The sequence below is a fragment of the Zalophus californianus genome, chromosome 15, assembly GCF_009762305.2.
Source record: "Zalophus californianus isolate mZalCal1 chromosome 15, mZalCal1.pri.v2, whole genome shotgun sequence".
NCBI lineage: Eukaryota > Metazoa > Chordata > Mammalia > Carnivora > Otariidae > Zalophus > Zalophus californianus.
Window position 1 is genome coordinate 78,608,527 of NC_045609.1, and position 15,022 is coordinate 78,623,548.

At 49.2% G+C, this 15,022-nt stretch overlaps 1 protein-coding gene across 15 annotated transcripts in view; it reads right to left on the reverse strand.

Annotated features, from left to right (window-relative positions):
- Window positions 1-15,022, reverse strand: part of FGFR2 (fibroblast growth factor receptor 2) — a 101,083-nt gene that overhangs the window by 83,174 nt on the left and 2,887 nt on the right. For 11 of the 15 annotated variants that reach the window (XM_027593860.1, XM_027593838.1, XM_027593832.1 and 8 more), the window contains exons 1-2: window positions 14,202-14,240; window positions 13,396-13,657 (exon numbers count right to left, since the gene is read on the reverse strand). In XM_027593860.1, coding sequence (XP_027449661.1) covers window positions 13,396-13,657; window positions 14,202-14,225 — 286 coding nt within the window. In that variant the 5' untranslated portion in view covers window positions 14,226-14,240. Of the gene's footprint in view, window positions 1-13,395; window positions 13,658-14,201; window positions 14,241-14,275; window positions 14,413-15,022 lie in introns of those variants that run through there. The other 4 variants (XM_027593870.2, XM_027593878.1, XM_027593786.2 and 1 more) reach the window with 2 other exon arrangements.

Below are 15,022 nucleotides of genomic sequence, written 5' to 3' on the forward strand. Positions count from 1 at the left end.
AGGACATTCTGGAGACGTTAACACACTGAAAACAGACCTAAGTCCCAACGTGCCCGCTTACAACCTGTGCGACCGGAAACAAGCCTCTCAGCTTTTGTCATCACTTCTTGTTTCTTCACCTGCAAGCCAGGAACGTAATAAAAGAGAGAGTGGGCAAAAAGCAGCTAGCTCCGGCCCAGCCCTCCGCAGAAACACGAAGGTATCCGCCAGCAGGAAGACCTTCCGGCCGAAAGCACTGCTCCTCAGCGGCGGCAGACAAAGCACGAAAGAAAGAAAAGCCCCCACCCAGGTGCGCTCAGCACGGAAGGATGGGGATGCAGCACACCAGAGGGGACCCCTCTATTATATTCCTAGCACCCCTAACACACAGGTTAGTCTTAATCATCTCTAGTGTCATTCTGTTTTCTGCTTGTGCACGTGTGTGAGTTCTAACCACAGAGCCCTGTGGTGGAGTTCTTGCCTTCCTGGGACCTCCCCCTCCTTCCACACCCCCTGCATCTGCAAACAGGTGCCGAATCCCACCCCTGGCTCTGGTGCTCCCTTCCCGGCACTCTGTTCCCCTCCGTCTCAGGGGCTCTTCCCATCCACTCCAGGGCAATGCGGCTCAAGACCCTGCTCACAGGCTTCCCCTTCCAGCTGCCCAGCTATGGAGATGCTACCCCAAACCCGCACGTGCCCTTCCTTCCACGGCTTCCCCACCTGCAGCCTCTCGCTGAGTGGAATCACCAGCTCCAAGTCCGCCCCAAAGCCCCGCTTCTCCCTCCTGCCTCCCATCGGATCAGCCCCTGCATCTGCACCCCTGTGAATTCTCTCCAAAACAGCTCTGAAAAGAGAGCAAAGACAAGACCTCACTCGTGCAGGTTCACTCTGAGCCCCTAACTTTTCTCCAAAAGACCTCTACGATGCCCCCAACCCACCGCCACAGTCCACCCTATGTATCCACCACGGACCACGGGAGCAAGCTTCTGAAAAGCAAATCTGATCTTGACTTAAAAAAAAAAAAAAAAAGGCAGAGACCACTCCCCACTCTGAGAGGGTAAAACCCAAGGAACATCACCCACATTCAGGCCTTGGTTGCTCCAGGCCCCAGGTCCCTCTCCACCCTCTCCCTCACACCCTAGACTCGTCTGTTCTAATGGGCACTCTTTCCTCTACCTGGAAACCCTGTCCCACTCTGCCTGGCAAGCTCCTATTCAGCCTTCAAAGCCCAGCTCAAATAGCATCTCCTCTGTGAAAATGCCTGATTCCCATTATCACTGCTCTCATCTCCAAGACACTACAGCCTCTGTTTATACATCTAGTACATACACAGCCAAATACAGTCCGCCTCCCCCACCCATCCCCTCCAACTGAGCTTCTTGAGGAGGGGATCAGCACAGTGCTTCTCAGACTTTATTTTGCATAAAGACCACCTGGACAGTTTATTAAAACACAGCCCCTTGGGCCCTACTTCCAAAGTTTCGGCATCAGTAGAGTAGAGTGGGGTCTGAGAGTCTGAACCTCCCACAAGCTCCCAGAGCCCACACTGGAAGAAGTTCAGTGTCAGTGTCCAAGGGCAGTCTGAGACCTGGTTTTGCAGTGGTGAACCCACATCAACTTGGGCGGCCCCTTCCCAGCGCTGAGCCTGAGTCCTGGTTTATAGAACAGGAAAAACACCTCCGGGCTAGCCTGCTGCTGGTCAAGGTCATCATGAGGACAAACCAAGAGGCTGCCTAGGAAGGCCTTTGTCAACCCTGAAGTGGGGGGCACGTCTGAGAAAAAGCACCCCTCACCCCAGCTCGGGCCTCCGTTCCTCTGTGCGGGTTGTAGCTTAATGCTAACTAAGCAGATTTTTTTTTTTTTTTTTTTTTTTTGCCCCAACCACATGGGAACCTTGATTTGCATTCCTCTGACTTTAAGACAGGGTCTTCTTTCAAATGTGCAAATCTGTCACATTCTATCTATGTAAGTTACCTAAGTGGGGATTTCTGGAATGTTCGCAAATGGAACTAAACATCCCAGGATCTTGCCAGAGTTGTTATCAACACCGATGACACCTGTTTGATGAATTTAGTTGAGGGAAGAGGCCTGTGGCTTATTAAAATAGCATCTACTGTTCATCCATCCAACAAATCAGGGATACCTGATATTTATATGTGGAGCACAGAAACCCCAGCAGAGTTCCCTTGACAGGACGCCTCATCACAACCCCACAGCATGCCGGGAGTAACCCTGAACACCAAATCCCTCGGGCAAGGGGCTCAACCCATGCCCTGCACAGGTCCCAAGCTCGAGGAGCCAGGCTACAGCAAGTGGGGTAACCGGCCTGCTTTCCAGAGACCATGTCCCAAAGCCAGTCCTCAGACTACACTCCAGAAGCAAGTTTTCAGGGGTGGCAAGTCACCTTTCCACACTTACTGTTACCCCTGGCTCCTCGAAGCTGCCCAGGACCAGCTCACCGCCTGACGTGGACATAAACAGTCCACAGTGCATACTCAAGGGGGTAGGTACATTTGCCCTACGAGTCCCTGAAAGGTCAGATGGTGTCCAGATCCTCTGTGACATCTTCCCCCGGTCCTTCCCTCAGTAAGTACTTTCGGAACATGTGAATATAGTACCCCCAGGGACAAAAGAAAAGGGAAAGGGGGTGGGCCAAGAGTTAGGCAAGGCCGCCTCCTGCACTTCAACTCGGGGCCCTTTGCCGGTACCCATCGGCAAGTTTACTTAAAGGGCTGGACCTTTCTACTCTCAGCAGGACCCCAGCTCCAACACTTGTTCAGAGTCTGCAGCTGTGTCCCAGGACTGCCCCCCCCCCCCCCCCCCCCGCCCCACCAGCAGCATCCCAGCCATTTACAAATGAAGGGACAGCAGCTGGATACTGGGAAACAGATGGCCCTCCTCATTTGAATGGGTTTGATCTGGCAACGCAGGCCTCAGCAAGTTCAGGCCTGGCCGGGGCAGAAATCACGTTCAGGCTGAAGGCACAGATTCGTAGCCCGAGGGGTCTTTAGCAAGGAGCTGGGTCAGGATGGCCTCTTGGGGAGGTTTCCTAAGGTCGGAGGGGGCAGGGAGCCTCTGCGGTGGGAGGGGCATATCCCCAGCTGGCTTTGCCCCCCAAGACCAAGAAAGGCAGGTCCAAGCCCCAGGGATCACTTTTCTCCCATGACTTACAGAGAAAAGGAAATTTTCCCCCTGGGCGATCCTGTGCCCCAGGACTGAAACCACATTCATTCAGGAAATTCCAAATTAAGCAAGGTGCCTCCAGGGTTAAACCCTAACCTTTCTCCTAGGCCCTAAGCCGCCTATTTGCATAGAAATAAAACCTTCTTGAAAACAAACTTTGCAGAGATCCCGCTTCTCCAGGCAGAGACCCTTGCAAAAGCCACCAGAGCATCTCATCTTGGAAGGGGCTGTGCTGGGCCCCCAAGCATCCGGGCCTGCTGTGGAGGACATACCTGCCCTTTTTAACCCAAGACTGTGCCACACCCCACTCCAGGGAAAAGGAGGGAGCCTTACTTGAACCCCCAGGTCCTCGAGTGAGGCCCCACAAATCGGTGTTCACTACCCAGGCCAGGTCCACCGGGCTCCCCTGCCCTGCACCATCCCCCTGCCTCCATGGTAACCTGGTAAACAACTGCAGCTCCCGAAAAAAGAGACAGTCGAGGAGGAGGGTGAGAGCTACCCCTGACCACCTGTCCACAGGCCACACCTTTAAGGGTGGGCACCTCTGGGCAACAAGTGAACGCGGACAGAGGCCAGCAGAGGGGCCAAGCCCTGAACAGTTCCCAAGAGGCGCAGGAAGCCACCTGGCCCTCACATCTGGCTGGTCATGACTAGGGCCCATGCAGGGGGTCAGCTGATCCATCGAGGTGGGTGCCCACCACCCTGTGAAGAGCGGCCTCGGGAAGCTGCCTAGTTGGAGTACCCAGAAAAATCCTCACCGTGGCCCACAGGCCTCCCAGGCTGGCGCGGCCCACTTCTCTAGCCTCCCGGAGGCCCCTGGCCCCTGTCACCGCAGCACTCTGGCCTCCTCGGGGCTCTGCCTCCCTGTGAGCCCGCCACGCTGCTCCTTCAGAGCACCTGCACCCTGCATGGGAGCTGGAGCCTCATTGTTGTAGCTCTGTGACAAAGGTCCGTGGCTACCCACTCAACGGCACTTGAGGCTGTTTTTGGCTTGCCATGCTATCCCCACAGAACCTAGCGCATAGTAGGGTTCCAAAAAACAGACCTGGGGGAACAAAGTCAAAGTCAATAACGCTGCAGCGTGAAAAGTGTGCGGACAATCTGCTGTCTCTGCCAAGCTCTGCAAGTTGTCACCACACAAGGGCTGTGAGGCTTCGAGAGAAAGAGCAGGGTCTTCTGCGGCCAAGTATTCAACACCCTCTGCCCAGCCCTGAGCGCCCCCTTCTCAACACCCGCGACCCCTGGGCATTCTGCAATCACTGTCCAAGTTCAGCACAGAGTCCAGCAGACTAAACCAGCCCCGATTCACCTCCATGACCAGGCAGCTCCACTCAGAAATTACTTGTAGCCACCCAAAATGAACTTTGTTTGCTTTCAAAATGCTCTACTCCCCAGCCTCTTCCCCCCCTTGGGATGCCCCTCCTAGCCAAGAGGAGGTAAAGGTATTGTTCCTTCTGACCTTTCCCTCCCCACTATTTTTTCTTCTTTCTTAGTCTCTGACATCATAAGGGCCAGGTATTTATCACTCCCATGGCATCTGTCACTGCCATGACCGTAGGCTGCAAGAGCCCCAGGTACACCAGTCTGCGCAGGTGGGTCTTGACCCCACCGAAAATCAGACATGCTGAAGAAAAGCTGGACATACTATCAGAGTGACAACCCACAAGGCAAACACTTTGGAGTGCCAGAGCAAACTGCCAGAAAATGGGCAAATACCAGACTAATCAGCCCTACCTGCCCGAACTCCCGCCGGGTGACTTAGGCTGGGTCACTAACTGGGACTCACAGCATCCCCCTCCCGTCCACTGGGCAGGAAAAGGGTTAGCTCCTTACTAATAAGCTACATACCGCCTACCGCCGGAGGCCATTCTAGAAGAATCACAAAGGGGCAATTCTTGGTGTGGTTTTATTGCCCGGTGACTTTTCTTCAAACAGCTTTAGGAAAATAGGTGTGGATATGTGGGGAAGAGACAGAATCACCCGGCAGCGTCCTTACAGGTTTAAGAGTCAAACGACGGATTTAGGGCAGAATGAGGGGGCCACCACAGTACTCCACAAAAGACCCTCCTGCTCAGGAAAGAGAAGGAATCAACTGATAAATCTCTGGCATACCAGTAAATTCACCCAAACGCCTGGACCCATGCTAACTGTGGGGTCTTGGAGGAAACATTTCAACTCCAGGAGTCTCGGTCAAGAGTCTCCTCCACAAAATGGGACTATGAGTACCTAGAGTCAAATCATCATGCTGTATATCCTACGCTCTTAACCAGTGCTCTGTGTCTACCCTATCTCAATTAAACATGGGGAGAAAAAGATTAGAGATAATACAGGCCAAGGTACACCTGTCTGGTACGTAGCAGGCACTTACTAAATGGCAATGAGCTCCTGTTAGTTACCATCCTCATCCCCATCCTCTCAAGGAACGGGCTAAAGAATATGACCCCATCCACCCACCCTATCGAGTGACCCCACAAGGTTATAACACGCAAAGCATTGCTCAGCTACTCGCCCTCAGTTGTGTGGGTCCCCTCACAATTTCCTTCCCTTCCCTAAATTCTGGAAGCCCAGCTACCTGTGCCCCGAGGAACTCCCAGCAGGCTGCCCAGGGGAAGTCACTAGGGGCAAACTTGACCAGGATGTCCATAACATGCTACGGCGCTCCCCTCACTGGCCTGGACAAAAGCGGAGCCCACTACACCCCAACCGCTCCCCCCACCCCCCAAACCCAGTCTCCCATCATTCTTCACAGGGCCTGATGACAATCCTTTGGAAGCCTCCAACAGAAAACGCTTTCCCTGCCAAAAATACACTGCTCTCCACGAAGTGCGTGTCCCACCGTGACCGCAGGGCTGCAACCGCGTTTCTTCAATGGGGAAAAATAGGTTAACCCTGAACCGTCTGGACTGCAACCAGCAAGGCGATGAGAGCACGTTTCTGAAGTCCAGACTTATAGAGACCAAAGATAATAAAAAGGGTTGGACAAACCAGGGCCTAGACACCCTTCCCATTTTAATTAATGTAAACGCCTCTCATTAGAAAATTTATCATTGTACGTTGTAGGGTAAATATACCTGAAATACTAGTTTTAAATTCTCTCTCAGGGCACATAGGTGGCTCAGTCAGATGTTAACCATCTGACTCTTGGTCTCGGCTCAGGTCATGATTTCAGGGTCATGAGATCAAGGCCCACATCATCAGGCTCCATGCTGCTTAAGAGTCTCTTCCTCTGCCTGCCCCCCCGCCACACACTTTAAAAATAGAAAAATGAAAAAAAAATTTCAATCATGTATCAGGTTTTTACATTGACAAGAAGCAGGGATGGGTAGAGAGAAAAGTAGCATCTACCGAGCACCTCTTCTAGGCCAAGAACTACAGTAAGGGCTCGGTCTACATACATTTGCATTTAATCTTCATATCCCCCCCCTTCACATAGATATTATCAGCCCCATTTTAGATAAAGGGAGGCTCAGAAAGATTATCTATCCTATCCAAGGTCGCAGCACCAGAAGATAGGAGAGTGATTCAAGCCTGACTTGCCTAACTCTCAAGGCTAAGTTCCTTCTGTCTGTCTCCAGAAAGCACATGACATGCCATTCAGAATTATTTTATTCATCTTTATGGGGAAAAAAATAGATGAAAAATTTAAGTTAATTTTATAGGGGCTTTTTGGTCTTTTAAAGATTTGAGTGGTATTAAATTTGAAACATTTAGAACATTTAGGATCCACACTCGATTGTGTACCTACCACCCGTCAGTTAAGAATGCAATGTGTTTTGGTGGAAACCCAGGAGGCTTTGGCAGACAAGGAGGAGGCTCTTCAAGGCAGCCAGCCACACTCCTACGGGGCAATCTCACCATCAACTGAGAATCTCAAGTTTGAGGGTTTTCCAAAAAGTTTAAACCCAAAACTTGTCACCGCAAAGATCCTTATTTTCACTCTAAGGCCCCTCCCCACCTTGCTCCCCACCCAACAAGCCAAGTTGGCCTTTATGATGTCTACATATCCTTAAAACATTACACCTGGTTATGTATGGAAAACCTTAACAGTCAACATCACGTGTAAAGAAAGACCACATAGAATCACAAAGAAGGAGTTCTCATGTTAGAAAATAAACATGACAATTCATGCAGAGTTTCTCAGTGTCAGAGCTCAGGACTGAGTTCCTTTCTTTCCAGGAAAGGTGATACATAAATCATACAAATAAATACATCCCTTGTCCTCATTCCTGAATATATCAGAACTTTCCTTATAAGCTGGTTTTGACCTCCTCATAAAACATACTCACTATAACCTGAAATTCCATATAAGTTCATTCCATTTGTACAGGACTTGGAATTTACCAGTCTTTAGCTGGACATTGAGTTAAAGGAAAGAATATGCCACAGCTTAGCTCCCTGACTCAGTACAAAAAGAATCTGAAATTTACAATATTCCCATGAAGTGGCAAAAATCCAGAATGGGGCGTAATTACTTAGGTATTCCGAAGTGGAATAAATGACAACAGTTCACACGCCCAACATCTTACAACTCCGTCATGGTGCAAGTTTCCCGAAACCAAAAATCACTGAAAACCTAAAGCATGCCCATTTTACATAACGTACTCTCTTCAACGACAGCCACAGTCTGTCCTGAGAATTAAATATCCTTTTGCATGAATACAGAAGTAGTAAAAGCTTGAAGTTACATAAATGAAGCCTAGCGAAAGCTACCACTTTGGGTTTTCTATCATGCCCTGTTAAAAAGGGGTAGTCACAGATCAGAGCAAGAAAGGGGAAAGGAAAAGAGAACAAAACAAAACAAAAACACTTGGGAAAAGCGTTAACCTTTGTTAATTTCAGAAGGAGCCATCTCCAAGACACACAGGATCATCATGGTAAAGTGGCCAACAGCTTGTTCAACCAGACTCATAAAAGAGCCTGGCCTCAGGCTCCTTTCCCTACCTCCTTTACACATTCCCTAATTCAAGACGGCCAGAGCTGAACCAGCTGGGTCACTCCAGGTCTACCTGGATAAGGAGAAGGAGGTGGCTGTGTTGCGGAGACTCTACGGTTTCCAGAAAGCCTCAAGGCTATGCATGAAGATAAAACATTTTCCCCAAAATGGAACACAAGTTATACACAGCTTTAAAATCTCACATCCAGGGCCCTTAGCTGGCTCAGTCTGTAGCGCATGTGACTCTTGATCTCAGGGTCATGAATTCAAGCCCCACTTTGGGTATAGAGCTTACATTAAAAAAACAATAAAATAAATAAAAATAAAAATAGTAAAACCTCAAGTCCAAGAGCCTCTAAAAAGTTCAAGCTGTGTTCTTAGGAATTTGCTCAGCTTGGATACAATGACGCTGAAACGTTAACTGCTCAGACCCCTGGCCCACTTCAGCTAAGGCCAAAGGTTCAGCCCCTACATCAGGTTCACTGTTCAGCCACATACAGCCTTGAACATGGGTCACCACCAGTTAAAAGAAACTACACTAAAGAGGCAGGTCAGAGAGAAGGACGTGAGGCAAAGGTGTGGCATGGTGAGCAGAGTCAAGCATGTCCATGCCATTAACGCTGAAAAAGCAGAGCCATTGCTAAGCCTCACTAAGTGGACACAGCAAATGGATAAAAAAAGAATACAAAACTAACAATACAAAGCTAACGTCATCCCTCCTCAAGGAAAACGGGCATTTCCGCACAGCAGCAGAAAACCCACTGGATCCGAATCATTTGTGGGATCGCCTGAAAAACTTCCCCCAAATAATTTCGGAGTTGCCTACCGAGCCAAGTCACCATGCTAGGAATCCAATCAGGACCGTGGAAAGTAGCACACCAGCTTTACTTCCTACTTGGCGCCAAAAACCAATTTCCCACGTTCTCCCTGAAAGACTAAAATCAGACAGCTTCCATGGAAATGGAAAATCAGGCCAGACTCTGCTGAGAAAGGGTGGTAGCCTTTTAACAATCACCGGGGATAAGTCAACACCCAAACAACAGACTTCAGGCTGCGAGGCTACTGGATACATTTTATGGAGAATGTCAACACCGAACAAGACTCTTCCTGTGGAAACACTACCCTAGGTATTGCATAACTGCATAATTCTTCCTTCAGTCCCATACTGGAAACATCTCTTATTGGATTGCTCTGGTTATCTGAATTCTCACCCTCAGCTGGGTCAGAAGGACTTGGAAAGAACCGCTTCTGGTTCCTTGAGGGGTGGCTCATCCCATAGTAGGTACTCAGTGTTTTGACTGGTTAAAATGAACAGGCAGAACACACACAACATACACGCTGAATTCCGATCAGAGGGAGTGGGTACAGAAACTAACTACACAAACGCCAAGTCTCTCAGCTTGCCAAACTGTCACTCTCAATGTAATATTAAGCACAGTTCTTTAACTGCATAAGCCTGCATTTGGTTTAATTGAGCAAGAGTAAGTCCTTGTTCCTAAGCGAACTCTCAAGTTCCAGTCAACTCTTAAATATTAACACTAGTATTGAGGAACAAAGATGCAGATAATACAAAACAGATTATTTTAAATCATTCACTCTTGGTATGCAGATATATTCTTTTTTTTTTTTCTTTTCTTTTAACTTGCAATTAAATGCGTATGGCTGATGTTGTGGCATTCACAATACTTCTAACAAAGGACTTAAACCACGCTGGAAAAATCTGACTTTGAAAGTTCTCCCTGTGCATCCTTCACTCACCGGCTCTGCTACTGAGTTTTGCACCAACTCAACATCGGTCCAGGACAGCATCACCTCTTAGAAGGTTGCCAAAAAAACTGGTTTAAAAAAAAAAGGCAAACTACATTCTTCCCAGGTTGTTGCTTTCCAGAATCACACTTTCTGGAGGGTGGGAAAGTAACTAGGGTTTTGGGGCTGGAAAAGCCCTTTTATTTTAGCTCCTACTGGGCTGGTGTAAACAAAGATATCATTAATGTCAACAATGACTTAATTAACCAGAGTAGGTGACAAGAACTTAAAAGAGTCACCTCCTCCCCCAGGATAATCAAGCTTGACTACACTTTAAATAATTAGAATATTAATCAACGGAACAGTACTTGGCATTGAGGACTGCCCCCCCCTTTGAGTCAATAACTGAATTTATAGCCTTCAGCCATTCCTCTACAACAATGAATGACCAACTGGAAATATTCTTTTTTTATCTGGGATATTAACTAAAACCTCCTAGAGATTATTTGCTTCTCAAGTCAGCTGAGTAGATCCAACCCTACTGTTTGTTACCACTTCATCGTGTCCAGAAGACAAATGGTATGTGACAGATGATGTGACAGGATGATATAGGGTAATATTGTACAAAGCCAAGAAGCCTGGCAAAGGATCCTCCAGTCTTAGGGCTCAGGCTTCTTCCTGGAACTTCCTCGCATTTTTCCCTGGATACATTTTCCTCTGGTCCAGCCCAAGAGACCTCATCTAATCTGAGCCTCCGAATTAACAAACCAGAAAGTCTTCCGAGATGGGGCCTGGTGCGATAGAAGGTTAAGGTTGAATTTATATTAACCAAAGCTATAGTTATACTAACCACGGAGGACAGCCTGGGACTAGCACACACTCATCCATCCATAGTTCCTCCTTCTCGCCCACCCTCCCTTTTTCCCCCCAGTTCGGCAAGGGGACCATGGCTTAAGCTGGAGCTGTCCCAATCAGTCAGTTGGCATCCAGTTAACTCCTTTTTCGTCTAGAATTAGATTAGATGACCTTCCTAATAACCTCTGACACCAAAGCTAAACTACCTGCAATGGAAGAATTCACATCGGTTGCCAATATGGTACTGACCGACCAGGGCAGCCCAGATGCTCCAGAAAGCAAACACAGCCGCCTGGAATCACACAGGGCCTTCTCTGTGACACAGCAACTTCCTTCTCAACTGTCCCCAAAAGCCTCCACATTTCCTGACACTGTGGCACCCGGCAGGGCCAGCTCACATGGGACAGAGCAGACACGTGTGCCCATCTCATGGGCAACAAGGAGGCTATCATGTCCTGGATGCTCAGGAGGTACCAGGCCACGTGCCGACTGCTCTCTGCTCCCAGGATCGCTGAAATCTCCCGGTGACCTTCTAATGTAAGGAACCAGAAGCCTCCTGAGGACATTAATACACACTTAACATTAATCAAGACCTTCAAGGTCATCTTATCAAACCATCAGACAACAGAAAGGGAAACAGAGGGCAGGGGTTCGCATGCTTTTCCACCCCTCTGTTGGTCTGCACCTTCCATTTAAAACATCTCACAACCCTGGACACAAACTTCAAAGAAGCTGTGAGCCCAGAAAAATGCATGAAACGACTTTGGCAAAGTATTTCTTGTAATTTTGGGGAATTCGCGAACCACCCCACCCGAAACCCCAAGAGGATCCCCAGATCCCAGGTTGGGAAGACCTGCTTTCAACAATACTCCCATTGTTGGATATAAATTTTTACACAAAGAACCACTGGGGGCACTTTATCGCTGTCCATGGTTTCTTCCCCCTCTCTGCCCCACCTCTTTCTTCCTGCATATTTTAAACTGCCTTCAGTAATTAAGGACGAGAAAAGAAGTCCTCCAGGACCGTTTTACACTTTCTGTTGAGATAAACTGCCAAGAATATGCTGTCCTGAAAGTCGAAATGAAAAATGACAGTTTCTTCCTAACCTGGGCCATTCCGGGGCTCATCCGGTAGGAAATCCTGGCTCAGCTGCCTCACTGCGTGCTGAGCCATGCACTCAAGGGAAAACCAGCAATTAGGAAACACATCTATTTTAATTATTAGCAAAATTAAAGTAGTACAGGCCTGACTTTCAGAAACCAGGACCCTTTTCTCTCTCGTTAAGCCCTTTAGAAACACAATGCCTTTGCAAATCACACGCATGCTTACGTCACATCACAGGTCACAAGGAGCCTGTCCCCTCTAAGTGCCACAGACACGAACTCTCACCAGACTCCCCCTCCCCGAGACGTAGAAGCCACTGTGACGTCACTGCACCTGTTCTCATGAGGCCTCCATGCCTCTCCATGAGACAGGGCACTGGCCTTCGGGTAAAATCCAGGACATTTTAGAAAAACTGTTGCCCTTACCTACCTATCCTTTCATGACCCGTGCACAGGGTCCCACTGGGAGCCCCTCTCTCAGCGCGGTCATTTTGGGCAGGGACGCAGCCCTCCTTCCCATGTTATCCTGACCAGGCTCTCTGTCCTTTGCCAGTCTGTGGCACCGGGTGCTTTTCCAGAACAGCTGAGCTGACCCCAGACCACTCAGGACCACGGCAGGCCCCCAAAGCTAAGCAAGCACCAGGTGGGCTCTCAGCAAACAGGTTCATTAAGTGGCGATGAGTGCTGGGATCTGCCATTTTATTCTCGGATTACCACTCGAAAAATAACTCAGCTACCAATATTCCCGGCTGATGACAGATTTCAATGCCGCCCCAAGTGGAGGCTTGGCTACTGTCGTCTCGGAAGGACCCGGGAAAAAGGTTCCAGAACTGCCCAGCTGAGTAATGCAGCACCATTTAGTGTTCACAACTGGCTTTCTGCCTTTAAAATTAAATTTCCAAAGCTGAAACACCAGTGTGTGGCCTGTTTGACCTGGAAGTTCTCATAGAGGTGGGAGACACCCAGGTACCTTCACTTTCAAATTTACCTAAAATAGACTAGCAGCTCCTGTGACATATTGCTTAGGTATTAGGAATCACAACGGCTTAAAAAAAAAAAAAAAAAAAGGTAACACGTCAAGCATCTCTGTGAACTCCAGAAGCTTCTTTTTCTCCTTAGACAATGAAAATAAAGCGTCAGCGTTTCAGATATTGGCAATTTCCCTCCGTGGCTCCTTTTGTCAGCAAACAGCCAATCCTTCACATCCTAGGCAAGACTCTCCCTCCAGTAAGAATGCTCCTGCTTGGAAGGCTCTAGATGGCATTCACCTACAGGCTCCCCTCCCACAGCTCTCCTGGGTCGCTGCCTCCTCCCTCGCCCAGCACAGAAAAACGCACACACCAAGAAACCACCAAACCGGACCATTCTGCCTGCAGTGTCACAGCAAGGAACCTTCTCTCGACATCTCGGACTTGGGGGGACGGGGTGCCAATCTCTGACCTGGGGGGGAGCGGAGAGCCCACTCTCCTTGCTCTTGAAGACTCACTTACAATGCAAGGGCAGCTGATTCAAAAACAGGACTTAACCTCAGCGCCACTTCCCCAGACACATCCCCCAACAAACTCGGTGCCCTGGAAGGTGAGACAAACAACTTACCTTCCGGCTCTAATGTGGTATCCTCCACTAAATTGAAGGAGGGCCGGGCCAGGGACAAGGTTGCCATGGTGACCGCGACCAGGCAGCCCCAGCGGGCCCAGCTGAGCACGGCCGTGGCCGTGCCAGTCCCCCGTCCTCTTCCATATCTCCATGTGGACGTCACTCCCATCTGCACACCTCGTCTTCGAGCATGGACTGCCAGCAATGCCTCCAGCCTGCGGCGCGTTCCGGAGCCAAGGTGCCGCCGAAGCCGCTGCAGCCCCTAGGGGAGACAGATGCAGCAAGTCAGTGCAATCCTTCCCGATGCCAATTCGTGGAAACCCAAGTGGGCTACAGCCTCTTCAAAGAGGCACCAACAGCTCCTCTGCATTATCTGCAAACGCCCTGCGTGGGCACCTCAGGGTCCCAGGTGTTCCTGCCAGACCGGTCCCCGACGAGCCGTGCCGGGCTGACCGTGAGGACGCACACTTCTAAGAACCGGAGATGAAAGAGTGGCTATGGGACACAGCTCCGTGCGGCCACTCTCTTCTGCCATCCACTGTCACCTCTACAGCCCTCAAAACACAGAAGCAACGTGCCCTTAGTTTCAAGGGCAAGTACAAAAGCAAGTTAACAGTGCCCGGGTCCTTGTTGACTTCTCTTAGGCCAACGGGGCTTTAGACAGCTGGATGGTGGAGGCGGCTGCGTGCACACTTATTTCTGGGGCCGCGGCTGAGCGGCTGGCTCCACCCTCACTGTAGTACTCGGCAAGAAAGGAGACCCGCAAAATAAAAGGAACCCCAGGAAGGCTACCAAAAAGCCCTCACCAGTTTACACTTGTCAGGATTCATTTTCCAATATGGAAATGTATTTCTCGATCTTGCGCCAAGCAGCCACTTACGGGAGAATGAAAGGAACTGCAAACACATTCAAAGCGGCGGATCCAAAAAGAGGTTCAAAGCCTGAATCCCCTTCCACTTCGACTACTGGCAGCCCCCTCCTGGTCAATGTCTTCAGCCCACACAGCGGATGCAAACTCTGAGGAATAACGCGGGTGTTGATTAACAACGATGGTGATATGTAAACTACTGTCATGGTATGTGATTGGACCAATAACTTGCAATATGCTAACCTATTGGCTAAAACTTCAGAAGTTACAGGGGGTGCTCTACTCACTGGTCTGTTCACCCATGTGACCCAAAGGCAAAGAGAATTGTCCAAGCTTAACTATTCTAAATAACTTTAAATGTACTCATTATCCTCAATGACTAAGTGCAGAACCGAAATGCACAAACTTGAGAAACTTTGCAACGACCACAGATTCGGTGAACCAAATAAACGAACCACACTTTAAGGACTGGGGGTGAGGGTGAGACCTTTAATATAAAAATCTCTAAAGCCTGGGCTTTTGGCATGCCAACTTGATGTTTCAAACATGTCAAAGATTCAAAGATTTCAACACTGCCTGAGCCTCTCCAAAGCTACATCAGAAAAACTGTTCCTCTTAGCCTTGACGAAGGATTAAAATGGGAAAAGAGAATGCTGCAGTTCCTGAGACGGAAAAAGGAAAACCTCTGCTTCAAAAGAAAGCACATACGAAACGGTGTGATTCACAGCAAAAGCAAGAAAAGCATGTGCCTGTGAGCAC